The sequence below is a fragment of the Nanorana parkeri genome, unplaced genomic scaffold (assembly GCF_000935625.1).
Source record: "Nanorana parkeri isolate BGI_ZX_2015 unplaced genomic scaffold, ASM93562v1 scaffold2400, whole genome shotgun sequence".
Classification (NCBI taxonomy): Eukaryota; Metazoa; Chordata; class Amphibia; order Anura; family Dicroglossidae; genus Nanorana; species Nanorana parkeri.
This window is the reverse complement of record NW_017308668.1, coordinates 77,447-99,134: the sequence shown is the minus strand read 5'-3', so window position 1 is coordinate 99,134 and position 21,688 is coordinate 77,447. Positions and strand designations below refer to the sequence as shown.

Genomic DNA, 21,688 nt, shown 5'->3' with positions numbered 1-21,688 from the left:
GAATTTTTTGATGGCACACAAGTCTAGTGACCGGTTCACCGATACAGATTAAAGCAGAACTTGCCACTAGGGCCTAGTTCACCCCAGATGCAGTGCGTTCTGCCCCGATTCTGGCCAAAACGCACTGCCTCGCATTGCAGCCGGCTCGCTTTTTTGTGGGGCAGGAGGGGCGTGGCGGTCCTTTGAAGTGAATGGCACCGTAGCCACGCCCTCTGGCCGCAATGCAATCGTCCGCACAGGATCGCAAGGCACATTATGCCTGCTACGGTGCCATTCACTTCAATGGACCGCGCACGCCCCCTCCTGCCCCACAAAAAAAGTGAGCTGGCCAGAATCGGGCTGGAATGCACTGCATCTGGTGTGAACAAGGCCTAACATTCCTCATTCACATGACCACCTGCCAGGCTCCCTGCTTCATTACTGTACCGCAGCTGGAAGAGGTTAAGGGACAGTTGAAGAGTTGGGAATCCTGGATGCCTCAGGTCTGTGTGTGTATATATACATACTGCATATATAAATATATATGCGTGTGTGTGTGCTTGTACTTTTGTCTGCACAGCCTAATGCAATAGTCTGCGCACACGTATATATGGGGCAAGTATAGTGTTGTACTTGGTATGACTCACAGTTAATATTCCCTCACTTGTTCTAATTCTACATTTGCCTAAAGGAAACTACTTAGAAAATAATGTCATTGAATAACTTTAATCGGAAAGTTTGGATTCATTAAAGTGGAGCTCCAGGCAAACAGCTGAATATACACTGGAAAGACATACTTGTTTACCGCTTTACCAACGATTTGCAATATTGTCCAGCCATTCTTGCGATGTACACATCTCTACTAGTCAGTAAGCTCACTCTGCTATGTACTGGTTTAACACTACAGTTTCCAAAGGCAACTTTATTGCTTCCGGTGTGAGAAATCTCTGCTCTCTGCACAGAGGGGATAATGCTGTTTCACTGTCCAATGGGGAGGCCAGTAGATAACGTAGGAAGATGAATTGTCTGGCTGTGCATTGTGAACAATATGTGTAAATCACAAGAATTACTCTACCAGAATTAAACATAAATACAAAAGCCATGTGTATGCTTACTTGAATCCTAGTGGGCCTTATGAATTTCTTCCAGATCTGTGCAGTAATCCAGTGCGAAACTTTGCCTCTGTGCAGGAGCTTCCGGAAATAAAGACCGGTCACTGCTGCTCTCTCTTCTTGTGCAGGGTGACTGGCCTTGTCTCCGCCCCCTCCTGTAATAAAGACCGGTCACTGCTGCTCTCTCTTCTTGTGCGGTGTGACTGGTCTTGTCTCCGCCCCCTCCTGTAATAAAGACCGGTCACTGCTGCTCTCTCCTAGTGTACGGTGACTGGTCTTGTCTCCGTCCCCTTCTGTAGTTTTTGCAGGCAGCCTGTAGTGGGTGGAGCCTGCAGGGTCTCTCCCACAGCTCCGCTCTCTGCACAGCCTATGTACAGCACACTGATGATGTCACTGCAATATTTACAAGGTGATACCGGGGCATACAAAAGTATTTGGTACTCACACAGTGGATTTATATCCTATGTGGCTATCGAGGAATATAATTAATTTAATTCAATGAAAGTTTTCCTGCCTGGGGTGTAGATTTTTGCATAGTGTTTCACTTTTCTGATTGGCCTAAACACTTTACCTATGCACTTTATTATAGTTTCAGGGGAATTCTGCACTCTTTGAAGCAGTGGAAATGCAAGATCTTGATCGGGTACAAGAATTACTGAAGCAATACAGTGTGGAGGAGCTGGATCTCAACACACCGAATAGCGAGGGCCTGCTTCCACTCGATATAGCGATCATGACCAATAATGCACCGATAGCGAAGACGTTACTGCAGGCCGGAGCAAAGGAGAGTCCACACTGTGAGTAATGTGCACGGAAGGGATGCTCCATTACCGCTACAGAGTTTTCTATGATGGGTTGTTAGTTTAATAGTAGTTTAGCTTCACTTCCAACCACACCGTTTATAGCTTAATTTATAACCCATTATTTCCTTGCAGACAATACTACTTCAGTGTTCTCCACTCCGTCTCTTCACTGCCTCATAATTTATACCAATGGCAACATTATTACAAGGCCTGCTTTTATAGGGCCACAGCACATAAATAACAGGTTGGTTTCTGCGTAAATGTTTCAGGGGTTTATCACATGTGAAGATGTTTAAAGGTAAACTCCAGTCAAGCATGTAAATACAATGTTAGGACCTTGTACATATGGGCATTAAAAGAAGAGCATAGTCAATTTTGTTAATGAATTGTAAAACTCTCCCTGGTGGTGGAGATGAAAAAGCAAGGCCAAGTGTCCCAATTTATTTGTTTTGGCTTTGTGTTCCTTAAGCAGGAATGAGCAGAAGGCCTATATGACAAGGGTGAGAAGGGTAACTAGGCTACTAGACATGTGCGTTTCGTTTCGTTCCGAATCGAAATTCGGACGAAATTTCGGAGATTCGGATGTGTCCGAATTCCGAATTACAGATATAACGAATGCAAACGAATCAGAATTTCCAATTCCGAAATTAGTTAGCGGTAGTCTGTACGAAATTTCGTTTGGTGGACAAAATTTCGTTGCAGCAAAGTGACATTTGAAAACAAAATAACTTTTTTTTCCTCTTAAATGTCACTTTGCTGCAACCAACGAAACAAAATTGAAACAAAATTTCGTACAGACTACCTTTAACTAATTTAGTCCAAATTCCGAAACGAATTGACTTTCGGACCCAAATCCCGAAAAAAGAAATAACGCAAAATCCGAATCAAAACAAAACAAATGTTTTGGTGGTGCACATGTTTATAGGCTACATGGGGCTAAAATAAGTTAGTGGAAGGATCCATAGGTGATGATCTCTTACCTGATTGGAGGGCTGTGAAGAGAGCCTCCTGTGGGTGCTCCGTGGGAAGGCACAAAGCAGTTTCAGTCAGAGATCCATAGTCACTGTGTGAGCTTCCCTTCCTCCTACCTTATGGTTGTGTTTTTTTTGGAGCATGGAGGTGCAAGTCATGGCAGCGGGTATGAAGTTTGGATCCTTGAAGGTGGTCTTGGAGGTTATTGTTAAACAAATGGGGGACCCATCTTCGGTGTGGTGTCCTCCATGTGGTGAGGTCAACCAGTTGTGACCGTGTTGTAGTGAACAGTATGTACAGTATGAACAGAGTCTGTGGTCAACCAATTTTGTCCCAAAGGCGGTGTACTGCAGCTGGGGGCCTAACATAGAAACTGACGCTGTAGATACAGGTAAAATATAGTTCATAGTGTCTTCAAGGACACAAAACCCGAGTCTTTCTAGGGCTTTTGTTACTAGTCATGGTTATTTATACTGGTCTTGTTAATAAAAATGCTGCTGTGGCCATTTTGAACTCCACTCAAGAGTAAATATGTTATTTGTGGGAACAAAGGGGGATATGGGGTTAGGGGACTGGCATGGGTCATTGGTTGCAGGATACCTCTGAACTACCTTGGAGAGACTAGGCAACATCTGACACACCAGACCATTAACATTAGTCCCCTAGAAAAACAATGAAAACAAATGCACGTACCTGCAGTAGCTTCCCAAAACTTTCTCTTAGGCCTTGTTCACACCAAATGCAGAGCAGATCCGGTCAGGTTTCTGCACACGCAGTGCAGTGGGTTGTGCCGCGTTTTTGATGCGTTTTTGATGCGTTCCGGGCCGGTTTTGGTAAAAAAAAATATATATATATATATTTTTTTTTTAAGTTTAACATGGGCTTTCAGGCACTTGCATGCGTTTTTGATGCATTTGTGTGTTTTTTATGCGTTCCAGAGCAGATCCAGAGCAGGTAAAATAGGGCTTGCCGCAGTTTTTTCACCTGCTCTGGATCTGGTCTGGATGCGCACGCTGCGATGTGAACTGGAGCTCAAAATACCATAGGAATACATTGGACGCAGTTTTGATCCAGTCTGCACCTGCTCTGGTCTGGATCTGCTCCGCGCTTGGTGTGAACAAGGCCTTATGGCTCAATCTCAGGCTGTCCTAATGGGAAAACTCTGACACCTCTGGCTAGTTGCAGAGTTTGTTGCTAATCCCTGACCACACACATTCCTGTTGGCCCATCGCTATGATGGGCAGCCTCACTGGCCATCAGGAATGGCAGGTAGGGGCAGGCAAGCTTCGTCAATGGCTTTGGAAAATGGCAAGGCTCTGCTTGTCTAAATGGCTTGAGATTCGTCCATAACAGAAGGGGTGCCCGCCCTTTGTACCTGCAGTAGTTTTTCCCCAGTGACATGATCCCTTTAAGAAATGTCATGCCATTTCACATGCCTCAACTAAAGCCGGGATGTAAAACTATTATATTTACAAAATAATTGCACAAAAGTCAGAAAACAGATGTTTTCTCATCCCACCAAAATATAATTGTCAAACTAATTATTTCTGTCGCCATTGATTAAAGCAGAACCAATGTTAATAAAGAACTGGAAATCATACAGGCACATCTTTTTGCTTATTATACTGGTTTCATCACATGTTTTTTTCTCTTGCTGGAATGACTTGTGCTTTCACTTTACTACCCTATTGTTTTTTTTTGTCCATACACTGTTAGATTTCTCTTGTCCAGCCGCTGGCTGAATGAGAGAAATCATTAGATTCCCCCATCAACGCTAACCAGCATGAATAGAGGAACTGTGCCTGCCGGGTATTGTATCCAGCGTCCACTAATGCCATAGCTGTTGAATACCCAAACAGTGCCTATATACATCTCATTGGATGCCGGCACTGTTCAGACAAGAATCTCCCAAAAATCGATTTTCGGTGTTCCGGCAGGTCCACTCACACTCAAATTTCGAGCTGGTAGGGGCCTTCTTTAGTCTTCCTCACACCAGGAATGAGGTTTGTACAGAACATTCTATACCACTTACCTGTCATTTCTTACCCTTCTAGTTATGAGCTTGGAAAGTCGGTCGCTCCATCTGTCCACATTGGTGCGGGAAGCTGAACAAAGAGTGAACGATCTCACTGCCCAAGTTGTTAACGAAGCTCCAAATGCAGATTGTTCTGAAAAGGAAAAGCAGCTGAAATCTTGGGAGTGGCGGTATCGGCTATACAAGCGCATGAAAGCGGGATTTGAGCATGCACGTAAGTCATGTTCCTTTAGCACCAGCACATGTCAAGTTTTCATTGGCCTCTGTGACAGACATATGCCTTACAAAGCTCCGGTAATTCTTATATGTTCAGTGGGCAACTAGGAATTTCAGAAAGAGAGTCAAGCAGTGGCAGAATCCATATTCTTCTAGTACAGATTTGCTTTTAAAGCGTATGGAAAGCCCTTTGACTAAGTCCAAATTGCAGGTGAAACGCGTCACTTGGAGACACGATCGATGGGGAAGGATATGTCTGAGTGACCTAGCCAGTTTTTTTGCTCCTTGCTTGCCTGTCTGGTGCCAATAAAGTTTACTGTGATTTGGCAAACACAGCAGTGTGGGCCTGAACTTTGCATATATGTAAACCCTAACAATGAACTTGCTCCCACTGTGTTTTGTCATATATGTATATATTTGTTGATCCTGCCAGATATCCATAGTTGTCCTGTGCTATCTCAAGCAGACTCATCACCCCTGGCCTGTTCAGCCCAGTACTACAAAATACCTCCCCAAGTGTTTCAGAGATGAAGAGAGGGGATGATGTTATGTAGCCCTAACACACTTTCTGTCCTGGATAAACAATACAGCTCCTCCATAAATACAGTACAGCAAGTAAGTGTTGTCACCCTAGGACAGGAAGTGTGTTACTGGCAGCATCACCAGGTGAAATAAAAGGGTTTGAAAGCCTGAAATAAGTAAATGAATGCAGCCACAACATTTAAGGACTGGTAAGGTGCAATATATTTAATTTTCTGCTCTTTAGAAAATACTCTAAGGTCTGATACCGACATGTCTTCTGCTGCTATGCTCTTCTTCAGAGGATGGGGTATAATCTGGGGGCGAAAGCCAGACTGTAAGGGATCGAGAAGGTTGTTATCAGTGAGGTGGCGGCCCAGGCGGCTGTAGATAAGGCGTTCTATGAGTTTGGAGGTGAATGGCAGTAAGGAGATTGGCCTGAGAGTGTTGAGGTCGGTAGGGTCCAATGATGTTTTTTGGGGTATTGGGGTGACCAGGGCATGCTTTAGAGGGGAGGGAAAGATTCCAGTAGAGAGGGACTATTGAGTAAAGAACAGGACACGCTACACTCAGACTCAGACTATAAAAATGTAGATTAGTAATACATGGTTACAGGGCTGGGTATGTCTAGGAGCCTGTATCAACGGGCTTTGGGTTTGTGTCGATGTTTACCATTGGTTTTGCTTCTGAGATCATCCAGAATTCATTGACAGGACCATTTGGCCCTCAATTGTTCTCCTGCATTTGATCTGCTTCAAGTGAATTTTACCTTACTTTTATAAGCGTGTGTAGTGACATGAACATAAGTCAGTCGACATAGGCCCTTAAAGAGACCCTGTCACCAACCTAAAAACTGCAGGTGAAAGTGCAGACAAATCAAATATTTTAAAAGCATTACTTGAAGCATTTTTCCTTTCCATACATTTTATGTATTCACATGCAACATGCCAAAAAAAAGACCATTTAGTTCCCTAGTACAGTCCCTCTCCTTTTCTGGGAGTTTATGATTACGCTCTGTGCTGCTCCAGCTCTTCTGGCCCTCCTCTCACCACCACCAGGAGGAGCAAAGGGCAATACTATAGTTTGTCACTTGCTCCGCACAATACTGAGATTATGACTATTAAGTTAAGCCATTGCTTAGATCTCTTGGGGATTTTGGTGATCTGATGCCTGTGCTTGAGTATCCAGATCTGGAAATCTGTTGTGGCTTTTACAGGAGGGTCCCACTTCCACTGCTTGATATCTTGTTTATTGTATGTTATGGAGGTTAAACTGGAGAAATGGGAATATAACAGATGAGTGTAAACACCCAAACTCCAAAATGTGCAGGAACAGATCCGGGAACTATAAAAGGGAGTGCTCAAGGCTGAAAGCCCCAAGAGACATAAAGAGCCAGTGGTTGACTCAGCCCAGTACATTCAAACTATAACTGAAATATCAGTTTTGGGACAGACTGACCCTTAAAGGAAGTTTCCTTATAATTGGATCATAACTGTATATTTAAGAACTATTGTTCAATGATGCAGTGTAAGTTAGCATTTCTTGTTTATTCAGACTATCAATGTTTATTTCTGCTATATCTTGCAGGGGTGCCGGATCCTCCAACCAATGTTCGTCTGGCGGTAACCAGCAGCACCACGCTGCAAGTGACATTCCAGGAGCCATTGAGTGTCAACTCTGCTGTTGTCACAAAATACAAAGGTAGCAAACGTATAAATAGCTGTTCTGTTAAACATATTCTCTGCCAAGATGAAGTGCCCGTTCACACTAGAAGCGGTGGGGCTGCGCTGGCCACTTTTTCCAGCGCAGCCTCAACGCATAGACAAGGGAATTTAGCTTCTTTTAAAATGGCACAGCTCACGCCACCATGTTGCAGTGGTGTGTGCTAAAAACACATACAGCAGGCAGTACTTGTTTTCAGCATAGCGTGGTGCAATTAGATACATCCGCATCACACCACGCCTTGCCAATAGAACCTAATCAGATGTAATTTTTGACATTTAAATGACGTTAAAAAAAAGCACTGCAGCTGTTAACGCACGCCATACAGTGCTGCTTGCTGGTGTGAACAAACCATTTTTTGTAAAAGTGTTAGGCCAGATTCACACATTTGCAGTGCATTAGTGTGCACACATTAACATGGGATATTTGCTGCATTAATGGGCATTGTGATAATGCAGTGGTAAGGCAGACATTTTAACGCACCTGCACACCACAGATGCTTCACATCTGTCCGTTGTCATGTGCTAAAACATAAAATGCAGATCCATTGTGGTGTTTGTTGGGTTGCCATTTAAAATTCATGGCACTGCAATGCAGCAAGGCATGTAACATACATCGCTGCCCATTGCGGTAATATGCTTTCGGCACCTTTTTAATAAACACTAGCTACTAATTAACTACTACTGCTAATATCTCATTTAGAAATAATTTCCCACTGGGGAACCTGTATAGAATGGCTGCCCGAATTAATCAAACAAGAGCCCCATTAGAAATGTATCCTAGGTCCCATTTTCAGGTATTGATTATGTAATATGTATTAAGCTGTATGTTTCTTTATTATTCTGCAGTGGAATGGAGCTTATCGTCGTCATTCTCTCCAAATGTGGGAGAGGTGGCTATCGAGAAGCTGAGAAACTTGCAGTTCAATATCAGAGGTCTTGTTTCAGTAAGTAACCCATTGCTTATTTACAGTATAAAGTTAGAAGTTTTGTTCTGTACTGCGTTAGCCATTGCCCAAAGTGGAAGTTTGGATTTAGGGTGATGCCATTTACTGGCTAAATAAATAGACTGCCTGTAGCATAAGCTTTCAAAGCACGCTGGCCTCTTCAAAAGCTTGCACTGCAATCTATTTAGTTAGCCAATAAATGGTATTATCCTAAAGCCAATCTAGTTGATCCTTGTTGGCTGTTAGATCGTTCCCAGCAGTCTCTTCTCCCCCGGGCTCCGGTGACGTCATTACGCCCATTCACTTGCACTGGATGTGAGGACACCGAGGGACAGCTGGAGCAGAGTTGGAGAGAGTGAGTGGTCCCCACCACGGTATATCTTTTTTATTTTAGACCCTAGCCCAAAACGAGTCCTTAACCCTTGCAGTGCAGGGGTAGACCCACCGCAGGGGTTAATTTTGTACATGTCTGGAGTTCTTCTTTAAATTAGGTGTACTCAGTGCCTTGCCCACATTTAGCCAAGGATCCTGAATAATTCATACACGTCAATAATTAAAGGCATGAGTTGGCAGCCTTTCTAATGGCTATTTCTAAACTTTCATCAGAGATACTGGACCCCAGTCATTTATTCCGGTTCTGTGAACTTAGCTCTTATAGCTCTTTACCACCTCGGAGAACAAAGGACTTCTTATCTAGACAGGGGACAGAATTGTCTGCACCAGAGCAACCAATCAAATCTCCCTTTTCAGTTTAAAAGAATAAAACCAAGAATCTAATTGGTTGCTGTGGGCCAACTCAAGATGAGCAAATTCACTTTGATAAAGCCAATTATTCTTTAGAATAACCTGCTGACAGAGGTGAAACCTCAAGACACGCTGCCAACTCTTACTCATGCAGCCATGTATGAAAAAATGGGTAATGTTAGCCAGGAATCTCTTTATAGATTATGCAGTATGGGGACCCTGGGGCTTGTGCAGTCTTCCCCTAAGTCATATTCATTATAATGGCTGTAGCAGACAACAGCAGCATCTTCTCAGCAGAGCCGTCCTGTCTGCTGGTGCGGGCTTTCTGAAGTGCAGACAGTGGCATAGCAGATGGGCTGTAGACAATGCAGCAGGTGAATGCTGATTTACAAGTCTTTGATACAGACCCTGGCATGGGAAACAATTATGAGGCTCCCAACGAGCCTAGCCCCTTTGCAGACAGTGCAACATCACCCCAACGTCAGATCAATGTTCTTTTCCATTTACCGAGTCATCCACGCTAATGATTTAAAGGGGCAGTCGTTGCCACTATTGTGAATTTCTTGATTTGCAGCCCCTTTTGCTTCCACCACCTTACTGGCACCCCTCCCTCCCGGGATCCCAACTCTTGTAATAAATCAGAACTTGGCCATCCGCCACCTACACAGATCAAAACCCTCTCACCAACTCCATAGCTAATTGGTGAACAGGAGCTGCGACTCCACTCAGTCACCTTTTCCATCTCCAGGGCTCAACCCCTGCAGCTAACAAGGTCACTTGCTGGTTGGGGGTAGAGAGCTGAGTTGTTTTATCTTTCTGAGAACTGCATGACAGCTGTCTCTGTATCGTCATCCATTACCCACTTGCATTGCTGCCCCAAACTTCCAGCCACAGCGTTGCCATGATGGGTCAACAATTTACCCCACAACCATGCGCCATCCTATAGAACGAGCTACGTGTGTTTTATGGCAAAGGGGGGTCGTTGGGTGAAACAAGTATAAAAAAAGGAATTTGCACATCTATGCATAATTATGAACGAACAATGAAATGTCTCATCACGTTATATAAAAAGAGATGCGTGGCTTTGTAAATGTCAATATACAATCCAAAATCTGTCTCCTAACTTTCACCAAATAAGAGTTGACAGTTTGGGAACACAAGCAAACTTTATTACTTGCCAGGAGTGAAAAAGACGGGATGACGGGGGGAAAGCAATATCATGGAGAATAACTATCACTTTATTACCATTTGGAGTACTTAGTGATTTTGGTCAACCATTTTTTGCATATAAAAACATTCTTTTGTGTTTATGTGAGCGTTCGGAGTAATACAGTATAAACAGACATTTTTTCTCTGACTCCGCGGTTCAGAAGGTGTGGCCTGCCTTTGGTTAAAGGGAAATTCCTTGTCATCAATGTTATTTTCATACAGAAGAGCTAAAATGACCACTTTGAAATGATTACATTTGATAAGACAAATCTTCTTTTTAATACAAATATCCAAAAAGTTGCTTATGTAGCTGTATCTAAGTAATATAAGTGATGTTGACTATGGCATAATTGTTGACTTCATGGTGGTTGAGGTATGTCAGAGACTGCTGATATCTTGGACTTTCATAAAGAGCCTTTAAAGTGTTGCCAACTTATGAGGTATGGTGGGGGCTCAACTGCGGTCCTTGACATTACCAAAGGGCCTCATATAATCTTAATGCATTAATGTAATGCTACAGAGACAACAACCATACTCTAGACATACCGGAGGAATTCGTGGCCATGCTGCAGGTTTGGTTGGAGGCGGAAGACATACTGCAGAAGGCAGTGAGAGACTGGGGACATGTTACCTGAGATCACTGTTATTACCCCTTTACAAATCAGTGCTCCCACGCCCACTACAAACTGGTAGGGTCCAAGGGTTGTACAACAAAAAGACTGTTTTATCTTCAGACACTTTAATATATGTGTTAAATATTGTCATTTATTATCAACCTGAGTCCACACTCTGAAAGGACCCAATCAGGGGCGTAACTAGAAATCACAAGGCCCCATAGCAAAATTTTGTATGGGGCCCTGTGATCTCTAGTTACACCCCTTGCAGAGCCCACTTGAGATCCCACACAGCCCACCTGGAGGTGACCCTGCAGAGTCCACCATAGGCTCTCCGTCGCCGGGCCCGCCTCCTCCTCCGTCTCTGGGCCCCGCCTCCTCTGCTGCTGACGACCCCAGGCCCCGCCTCCTCCTCTGCTGCCAGGTCCTGTCTCCTCCACCACCGCTGCTGGCTCTCACTGACTCAGCAGCGGCTGTGGAGAGAAACGTACCGCTGCACAGATCACTGTCAGTGATCTGAACAGCGGCGTGTTCCTTTTCACAGCCGCCAGTGACAGCCAGCAGCATGAGATATCATAGCGGCCCACATGGCATCAGGGATGTCCTGGCCGGGCCCCCTTGTGCCCCAGGCCCCATAGCGGCCGCCTGGGTCGCTATGTCGATTGTTACGCCACTGGACCCAATTAACAAAGCAATCTACAAGCCCCGATGAAAGGGGATTTTGTGGATCCCCAAATCAGGTTGGCTGTTGATCATTTGTAAAAGAACATATGTACATACATACACTAGACATACTAGAGTAAACGGTGGTCATGCTATAGTTTGGTTGGAGGCTGGAGAAATGCTAGAGAAGACACTGAGAGACTGGGAACATGTTACATGTGGATAGTAGAGATCACTGCTATGACAGCTGCCTCTGCATCTTCATCCATTACCCTCTTCCATTGCTTCCCCAAACTTCCAGCCACAGCGTTGCCATGATGTGACAACAATTTACCCCACAATCATGCGCCATCCTATAGAACGAGCTACGTGTGTTTTATGGGCAAAGGGGGGTCATTGGGTGAAACAAGTATAAAAAAGGAATTTGCACATCTATACATAAGTATGAACGAACACCCCTTTTCAAATCAGTGATCCCACACCCACTACAAACTGGAGGGGTCTATCAAGGGCTGTACAACAGGTACCACATGGCCCTTAGACAACAGGTTGGGTGCCAGAGCTCTAGAATTTACAGAGAATGGTGTGAAAACAGAGAGCAATGTGTGCGGGAGGACTGTAGGGAAAACAACTTGTTAATGAGAGACATCATAGGAGAATGGCCATTGAAGGAAAAAATGAGGGAGCCACCAGATGTAGAAGAGTCCATGGTGAGCCTTGTATCTGCCTGGGGTTCTGCTTTAAGAATAGACTAGGTACATCTACTAGTAAACAGCAAAGACCACCTGCCCCATTTTGTGATTCCATTACTTCCTGCATGTTTTGTGGTGTCAAAGATCATGTTAATTATTCAGGAGGTGTTCTGCTGGAGACATCTTTAACTGAGTTCTTTTGGTGATTTGATTAGGAGATGCATAAAGAGAAGACTACAGCTGCTTTCCATCGTAAGATAGGCCACACTTTTCTTGCATGTAATTCATACTTAGCTATTTTCATACATTATTCTCCCTCTAATGCCAAAACCAATTGCTCATTCTGAGTAACAAATGTCTGGTGAGATCTGATTCATGCACATTTATATTTAATCTTTTTTTTTTTTCTGTGAACATCCATCAAAAGTGAATCATTTCATGCCCCTATTATACACTGCTGCAATCTGCTGCCAAGCAGTGCAAAGCTGAGTGGGTAAAAGGAGCAACACAAACAAGTGTTTTTGTAATGAATGTCCCATCCTGAGAGCTTCTATGCTTCCTTTTGTACATTCTTTGAGAAATGTTATACTCATTCATTTTGCAGGCTGTTTAAGTGTAAACCTTAGTAATGATTTTCTCTTATTTGCTCCATTTCGGTGTGTTAAATATACAATTGAAAGCATTTTGTTATCTCTATTCCTTAAAGTAGTATTAAAGACTGGTCGTTTTTTTTACCTCAATGCATTCTGTGCATTAAGATAAAAAAAAACGACCAGTTCCTTTTTGTGTTCCTTGTCCCCCCCTTACGCTTATCGGTGTCACCACTGTCCCCGCCGCCGGTCCCTGAAGCGATCCTCCATTCCCCGAATTTCTGGTTGGGGGGGAGGATACTAAGGGCAAAAGGAGCCATAGGCTCCTTCTGCCTTCAATCACCCATTAGGGAGGAAAGGAGGGGCATGGCCTACCGCAGGGCTGTGTGTGTCTATGGATGCACTGGACACCTCCACAGCAGCTGCTTAGCTGATAGAGGTGTTCTATCAAAGTTTGTGACTCGGTTGGAATGTGTGACCGGTCACGTGGTCACACATTTTAACGTAAGTTTTTCGGCAGTGGAATATGTGACCGCCAATAAGTCAAGAATTCCAACACTTTCTCACCTGTCTGCCCTGGAACAGCTGATCGGTCCTAAAATGTCACTTCTATCCGACAATGTGACTGCAATCTCACATTCCACAAAGTCGGATAGAAGTGACATATCAGGACCGATCAGCTGTTGCAGGGCAGATCGGTTCTCCTGCACATGCGATCTGCGATGCCTATCTGCCCTGGAACAGGTGAGAAAGCGTTGGAATTCTTGACTTATTGGCGGTCACATATTCCACCGCCGAAAAACTGGGCGGGATTACGTTAAAATGTGTGACCACCTGACCAGTCACACATTCCACCACTGTAAAACTGGGCGGGATTACGTTAAAATGTGTGACCACGTGACCAGTCACACATTTCACTGCTGTAAAACTGGGCGGGATTACGTTAAAATGTGTGACCATGTCACCGGTCACACATTCTAACATAGTCACAAATATTCGATAGAACAGAGGCACCTGTGTAGGGGGGTGAGTGCTGCGGGGACCCACTAGAAAACAAGGAAGAGAAGAGAACATTTTTGAAGAAAAAGAACAGAATATTTATAAAAAGGTGGGCCTAGATGTAAAAAAAAAAGCAACCAAAAAAATGAAGCTTTATTAATATCACTTTAAAGTCTTTCCACTTTTGCAGCCCATCTGGGATAACACCTATTTTATATCTGTTACATGTTCACATTCACATACAATAGTTTAAAAATTGCATCTTACATTTTACTTACATTTCTCTGAAAACTCCAAAACTGAATTTATTCTCTGCTATATAATGTTAAGGAGGGGGCTGGGAAGTCGATGTTTACCATAATTATCCCTGTCGGTACTGTGTTGGCAGACTTCATTATCAGTTGTAACTAGATGTACACAATACAAACAGAGGGGGTGAACCTTGGGCAGGACACCAGTGATGTGGTACAAGCTTCAGTAAATGATCCCAGCGGAATCCGGTGTGCAGCCAGCTTTACTTCTGTTTGTATGGTCTCATATTGGAGCGTGGACGTGCTCCCAGCAGCAAGCAATAGGCTCATTCCCTCCCTGAGCCGTGGAGGAGTGGTGCTTCTTTTGTGTGTTCTCCTTAGATATGCACAGTGTTCAGTATTAGGGGTGTGCTTTAGTAAACGCTGGGCGGCTGCTCTAAGTTTTAAGCACATTGGATTTGACATCAGCATTCTTGCTCCAAAATCTACCAGCTCTGAACTGACAACACAAAAGGGGAAAAGTATTATCATTAGTACTGCAAACAGCTAAATCCAGGAATGGGAGTAAAGGCATACACATGGATGGACACGTTTTTTAAAGTGATATTAAATTTAAAAGGTTCTTTAAGCAATTTCAAATGCTGATGAAATCACTTACAATGGAAGCTGCTCCTTAATGTTTAAAAGTTTTAGCCTTCTGCAGAATCAGCTGGTCCCCTGAGCACTGGCCCTGATATCCTGATTTAGGATATGTGGTCCCCTGAGCACACGGCTCCTTTGCCTTGCAGGGTCCTGTGAAGCCACCCTTGTGTGTGCTAGTAAGCTGTGTGTGTCTCTACAAAGACAAAGGCACGGCAAGGCAAGCCACGCTACTTCTCTTCCCTCCTTCCTTCTGCCTTCTCCAAGCTAGCAGATGGACAGCTGCTGGGGACTGTGCTGTCCCTTATGATCGTGCACTCAATAGGTAGTTCAGGGAAGTCCAGCTAAGAGTTGGAGCCAACTGTTCGGAAAAATTATGACTGAAAGTGCTTGGGTTAAAATTTACGAAATACTTTGCTGGGCAATGTATATTTGTTTGATCTGGATTCATTATTTGACAAGTTTGACAGTTTAATACTACCTTAAGATGTGCTTTCCTATATGCCTTTATATTGCTCTGGCAAACCTGATACAATCTAACCATACTCCTGACTTTGTACTTAGTATTTTATCTCTTTACATTTCTAGGGCACAAGATACTATGTTCAGGTATCTGCATACAATATGAAAGGCTGGGGGCCCTCACAACCTTCCCTTCCAGCTTTCGCTATACCATCCAGTAAGTTTTGCACATGTGTGATGTCATGTTTTGTGATTAATTACTGCAAAAATCCAGACAACAGTCTAATGAATTAGACAAGTAGTGGCGCCTATTATTTAGTAGAAAATGTCTGACGTATCCCTACATTAACTAAGCACTGTTGCAGCCTCTAAAAATAGCAATGATGTGATGACTGAAGCCAATGCATACACTATATTACCAAGAGTATTGGGACACCCCTCCAAATCATTGGATTCAGGTGTTCCGTGAAATTTCCTTGCTACTAAATATTCCACGGTCACCTGTTAGTGGTATTATAACAAAGTGGAAGCAACTGGGAACAACAGCAATTCAGCCACGAAGTGGTAGGCCACGTAAAATGACAGAGCGGGGTCAGCGTCCGTTGAAGCGCACAGTGCGCAGAAGTCGCCAACTGTCTGCAGAGTCAATAGCTACCTCCAAACTTTGTGTGGCCTTCAGATTGGCACAACAAAGAGCAGCTGCATCCAAGCCATACATCACCAAGTGCAATGCAAAGCGTCGGATGCAGTGGTGTAAAGCGCGTCCCCAGTGGACTCTAGAGAAGTGGAGACGTGTTCTCTGGAGTGACAAATCACACTTCTCTGTCTTGCAATCTGATGGACGTGTCTGGGTTTGGTGGTTGCCAGGAGAACGGTACTTGCCTGACTGCAGTGTGCCAAGTGTAAAGTTTGGTGGAGGGGGGATTATGGTGTGCGGTTGTTTTTCAGGGGTTGGGCTTGGCCCCTTCGTTCTTAAGGCATCAGCATACCGAGACATTTTGGACAATTTCATGCTCCCAACTTCGTGGGAATAGTTTGGGGATGGCCCCTTCCTGTTCCAACATGACTGCGCACCAGTGCACAAAGCAAGGTCCATAAAGACATGGATGGGCGCGTTTGGGGTGGAGGAACTTGACTGGCCTGCACAGAGTCCTGACCTCAACCCGATAGAACACCTTTGGGATGAATTAGAGTGGAGACTGTGAGCCCGGCCTTCTCATCCAACATCAGTACCTGACCTCACAAATGCGCTTCTGGAAAAATGGTCAAACATTGAAGCTGTTATAGCTGCAAAGGGTGGGCCAACTCAATACTGAACCCTACGGACTAAGACTGGGATGCCATTAAAGTTCATGTGCGTGTAAAGGCCGGCGTCCCAATACTTTTTGTAATATAGTGTATATAAAAGCATGTGATAACTAATGTGTGTATGTATATACAGTATATATTTAAATTATGAATACACAGCCGCACACATTGCCTGATTTGCTGTTTATCCAGATTGGCGTGAGTATGATGGTCGTGCACCAAGGAGAAGAGGTCAGGCCGAAGCCCTGGATCTATTACTTAGTCAGGTGAAGACAGGTCACCAGCAGTGTGTGTGCCATGGTTAGTATTTTACACTGTCCACACTTTTTTGCACTTTTAGTAACTTGTGATCGTAGCACTGAAATTAATTCTGATCAGTGAACCAAGTTCATATATTTCATTATGCACAATAGTGTGTGTGTACATTAATATGTTATCACTACGGTATATACTGCAGCAAATAAAGAGTTTAGGTCATACCCAACACTAAGGGCAATGCTTTGTGTAAACTGAAATAAGTAGCCAAGCCTTTATCAGGCTAGCTTATCCAAAATAATGAAATATGATTTTTGATTGGCTGCTACGGATTATTACACACCTGTGCAATCAGTTTTGTGTTATAAAAGCCTTTAGTAACTTGGTGACTATAAATTACCCATATATAGAATCTGTATGCTGCCTTTGTACTTGGTATGTTTGTTAAGATCAAGTTGATTCCTTCTATTCCAGAACCATTCAAGAACCAGCCGCAGAGCAGAAAGCATTCTGTTTCTAAGAGTTTGAAGCATCTATTTCATCCTAGTAGCAAGTTTCTCAAAAGCCTCAAGAGGTAAAAGAACTGGGTGGAAGAACATTAGGCCTAAATATCAGGGGATATTAGCACATAGGGTGAGCGCTGTAAGCATTCAGTCCACTCGCAATATCTCCTCTTTAAGGGATTGGTAGCCCACTTTTATTTATACAAAAGTGCACACATCCCCATCGGATACCCTCGCAGGGGTTGGTTAGTACAACACCCATGCACTGCTTGCAAAATGATGCAAGTTAAGCCTTCTGGCTTCCACTTTTATAACATAAATACATTCTGGTCCTCTCTATAGTGCTGTCCCGCACTTGTACTGGTGGCTCCTCAGGGTAAGAGAAATACCCTCTTAGGACCTGTGTCTTAGGCTTGCGTCAGTGGCATCAGTTTGACCTTAGGTTGAGCCACTTTTGAGATCATTTAGAATTAATTGACGGGTACATATGATAGTGATATTCAACCTTTAGCTTTAGTTCACACCATAAGCAGTAGTGCTTGCAGCATTTTGATTACACCTGACCGCACTGCAGGCACAATGTGCCTTGCAATCCCGTGCGGGTGATCGCATTGCGGCCGGAGGGTGTGGCTACGGTGCCATTCACTTCAATGGCCCGCCACGCCCCCTCCTGCCCGGCAAAAAAGTGAGCCGAGCCCCAATGGGAGGCAGTGTGTTCCGGCCAGAATCGGACCGGAACGCACTGCTTATGGTGTGAACTAACCCTTAGGTTTTTCTTCTTTTTATAATGAGGACGCCCACACTTACATGATTTTGTTGTTCTTCTTTAAATTGCTCTTGCTCCTCCAGCTGGTTTCCAAACCGCTCTCCCCCCTGCCTGTTATGGATGTCCCCTTCAACTAGATGGCTGCTGAGGAGACACCAATGCATGTGCGTTCCCGGTTGTGACCTGCATCTAGCTGTGTGCGTCCATAGACACCCACAGCGTGTGGCAAGCCAAGCCCCTGCTTCCTTTACTACCCTCACAGTTACTGTTTGACTGACGGCAGAAGGAGCCTATCGCTCATCTGCCCTCAGTACCCTCCCCCACAACTAGGAAGTTCAGAGAAGGGCGAATATCTTCCATGAACCAGTGGAGATGACAAGCAACCAGAAGTAAGTATTTGGGGACAGGGTGACATGGAAATGCGCTGGGCATTTTTTACCTTAGGGCCTCTTTCACACAGCGTACAGTGTAGCCGTACAGATCCATGTGGCCCAGGAACGGCTTGATAATGCCGCGCACGCCACACGGATCTGTACTGCCCCACTCTACGCTGTGTGAATGAGGCCTAATACTACTTTCATAAATGGGTTCTAATTCAGAGCTTACCAGAAATACTCCATTACCTACAAAACAAGAGCTAGCAGTTCCCAGGTGCAGCTAATGTGCAAAACATCCAATCACAGTGCAGATATTAGATTTAGGAGAAATTAGAAAATAAAAGTATACTTCTAAAAGGCCATTAAAAGCAGCCGCACTTTTTGCATCCCCACCAGGTTTTATAGCTGTGCTTTTTTTCCTAATCTGTAATTGCTAAAATATGACATCAGAGTATATGTTACCTTTGCCTGTAAATATAATTTTATGACAATAGCAAAGCAGGAAAACTGTCCCTTTATGCTTTCAGAGGACTGTGCCTTGCCTCCATATTTTATAAGGATGACAATGTTTTAGTGACTCACGAAGACCAGATACCAGTGGTGGAAATAGATGATTCATATTCATGTCTCTTGATGCAAGACTTCCTGTGGTTCACTAAGGTAGGCTCAATGGATTCACATATTTACCAAATGCAAAGGCTGATTTTCTCTGTGATGCGCTCTGGTCATTTTCATATTCTTTGTCATTTCCAAGTGTTCAGTAACCACTGTTCACTATAATATGCGGGATTCAGGGGCGATGGGGATAAACCTGTATTCCAATGGGTGTTGTAGTGAATGGAAGATTGTAAACGATGGTACAGAGGCTCTATCTTTTTAGCCTGAAGCTGGTGACAGAGAATAGAACATAGCTGACTTGTGAGCTAAACACCATTTTTATTGACTAAGAGTCAATCCAGAACCTCCAGAATGCTTTCACTCTGTAATAGAGTGTAGCCGTAGAGTAGTTATCATAGAGAAGTACCTTATGAATAAGCTTTATTGCAGAGTGTAACGCGTTGGAGCAGGGGTGGGCAACTCTGGCCCTCAAGCTGTGCTTTAACTACAAATCCCAATATGCCTCTGGGAGTCATGCCTGTAACTGCCAGAGTCTTGCAATGCCTCAGGGGACTTGTAGTTCCGCAACAATTGGAGGGCCGGAGTTGCCCACTCCTGCGTAAGAGGATGGAGCATTGCCTCTTAGTCGATTACGTTTTACAGGTAATTGTAGCTTGGTGTATGGCTGACAAATTTGTTAATGTGGATATTTGAAGCTGGTAAAGAGCGGGGTCTGCACCTAAGATCAGGTGTAATTGGAGGTATGTAGAGGGGGGTTGTATCATCGCTCAAAGTGGTCATCTCACTGCCTACCCCTCGGCCCAGTCCTGTATGATACAGTCAGCAATCTACTGCATCTAGATTGATCTATTCAGAAAGTTCCTTGTGCAGGGTTACAGAAGATCCAGTGCTGGCTTAAAAAGTGAAGTGACCCTTTTTGGACTTTTCCCATTAGATTCTAGCAGACTGTAATACATAAAGTGCAAACGGACAGGTCTACAGAATCTTATCTCTGGCATGGAGGAGGATTGCTCACTCAGAATTTTATGTGTATGGTGTAATCTTGCAGTCTCAGACATTCATTAACATTTTGATTTATTGGTTTTAAAAGCTGTTCATGAAAATATCCTGCAATTAAGCCAATCAATCAAAACCCCCCCCCAAAAAACAGGAGTGCAAAAACATACCTATCTTAAAAGGAAGTGTCTGCTTATTATAGCCCTTGACCATACTCCTTCATAAACAAGTCAGCAGCCACTGAATACGCTATATGAGTGATATCACTGAATGAACACTTGCAGGAAACGTGACTGAATTTTCACACTTACTTTTAAAGCAAACCAGTGATTTTCCCATGAACGGCAAAGCAACAGGTTCACTTTAATGCTGCCCTCTCCAACAGCATATACTTACCTCCATTTTGCTCCATTAGGACCCATTCACACCAGATGCTGCGCTAATCCAACAGCGTCTGGTATGCGTAACCTTGGCATAGCGCTGAAGCGCTGATCCCAGCGCATCGCACGGTGTACTTATTGTTGGAACTTTATTGAAAAGTGACATTTTATTCAGTTCTACGGACACAATGGGGTGTGAGGTGGTTGTACCGAATCGCATCCCGCTGCACTGAAAAAAAAGTACAGCATGCCGTACTTTTCTTCTGCTCACACCACTGCGTTCCCATCGCAGCGTAGTGGTGTGAACTGAGCCTGTCCGTGATACGTCAAATTGCTTTGTCTTGCATTGGGGCTGCGCTGGAAACAATGGCCAGCACAGCTCCAATGCAGATGGTGTGAATGGACCTGTGTAGTGTTGGGATGGAAGAAAAGAAGTCTGAGCTCAGGGTTGAGTACTCTCATCACTTCCAGGGTCCAATCACCAAGTATAAGTTCCATCACACGAGAAGAAGGCAAATGAGCCACATTCTTCTCCATAATGATGGTACTGTGTACTCCAGCATTTGCAGAGAAAGAGAGTCATGGAGCGCAAGGAAAAGAGGGAATTGGGCGGAATGGCAACATGACAGGGTGAGAAGGGGAGCCAGAGGGTAAAAGGTTAAAAGTACAGGAAGCTGGGAGAAGGGGTGGCTTACCAGTTTGTAGGAGGTCCACAGGGAGGTGGGATTACCAGAAAGGGTCGTCACGTGGATCCCAGGATCATTCTGGAAGAGAAGACGCCGGGAGCAGACGAGGAATTTCGCCTGTCCTCCTTTCTTGCTGCAGGTTAGAGCATGAGTGATTTGGATGAGTTGCTGGCTCGGGTGCGGGAGGCTGCGGCATCCCGTGGCGCTTCCTGGGTTAATTCCCGTATGGCTGCTATGTTGGAGGCATCTGATGCTGCCCCTGCGGTGGCCAGTGACCCCCCCCGACGTGCTCGGCGATCGCGGCCGCCGGAGCGCCTCAGCCCGGAGGTTATAGTGCGGGCTCAGCGCCGCTCTGGGAGCCCCAGCAGGGACCCTCCGGGTCCGCCGGCGAAGCGTTCTGCTGCTTCAGCAGGTGGCCGCCCCGGGAGGAATCCCCGTCCACGACAAGGCCCGCAAGGGGAGGCCTCTGCTAGGTCCCCCCTTCCCTCTACTCTGCCGTCCGCTGGGCCTGATGTCTCGGCTCCCCGCCGGGGGCTTCGTGCTGGCGGGGGAGCTCGGCGTAGGTCTACCACTGCAGCGGGCGCCGGCCTGTTACCTGGTGCGGCCGGTGGCCCCGCCCCCTCTGACGGATC

The 21,688-nt window shown here is 44.8% G+C and overlaps 1 protein-coding gene across 1 annotated transcript in view; it reads left to right on the top strand.

Moving 5' to 3' along the window:
* LOC108801604 (ankyrin repeat and fibronectin type-III domain-containing protein 1-like) overlaps window positions 1–21,688 on the top strand; it is a 110,678-nt gene that overhangs the window by 45,892 nt on the left and 43,098 nt on the right. Inside the window, exons 4-11 of the mRNA XM_018573495.1 lie at window positions 1,681–1,888; window positions 4,921–5,115; window positions 7,224–7,337; window positions 8,207–8,304; window positions 15,294–15,384; window positions 16,668–16,775; window positions 17,205–17,304; window positions 18,904–19,036. Coding sequence (XP_018428997.1) covers window positions 1,681–1,888; window positions 4,921–5,115; window positions 7,224–7,337; window positions 8,207–8,304; window positions 15,294–15,384; window positions 16,668–16,775; window positions 17,205–17,304; window positions 18,904–19,036 — 1,047 coding nt within the window. The remainder of the gene's footprint in view (window positions 1–1,680; window positions 1,889–4,920; window positions 5,116–7,223; window positions 7,338–8,206; window positions 8,305–15,293; window positions 15,385–16,667; window positions 16,776–17,204; window positions 17,305–18,903; window positions 19,037–21,688) is intronic.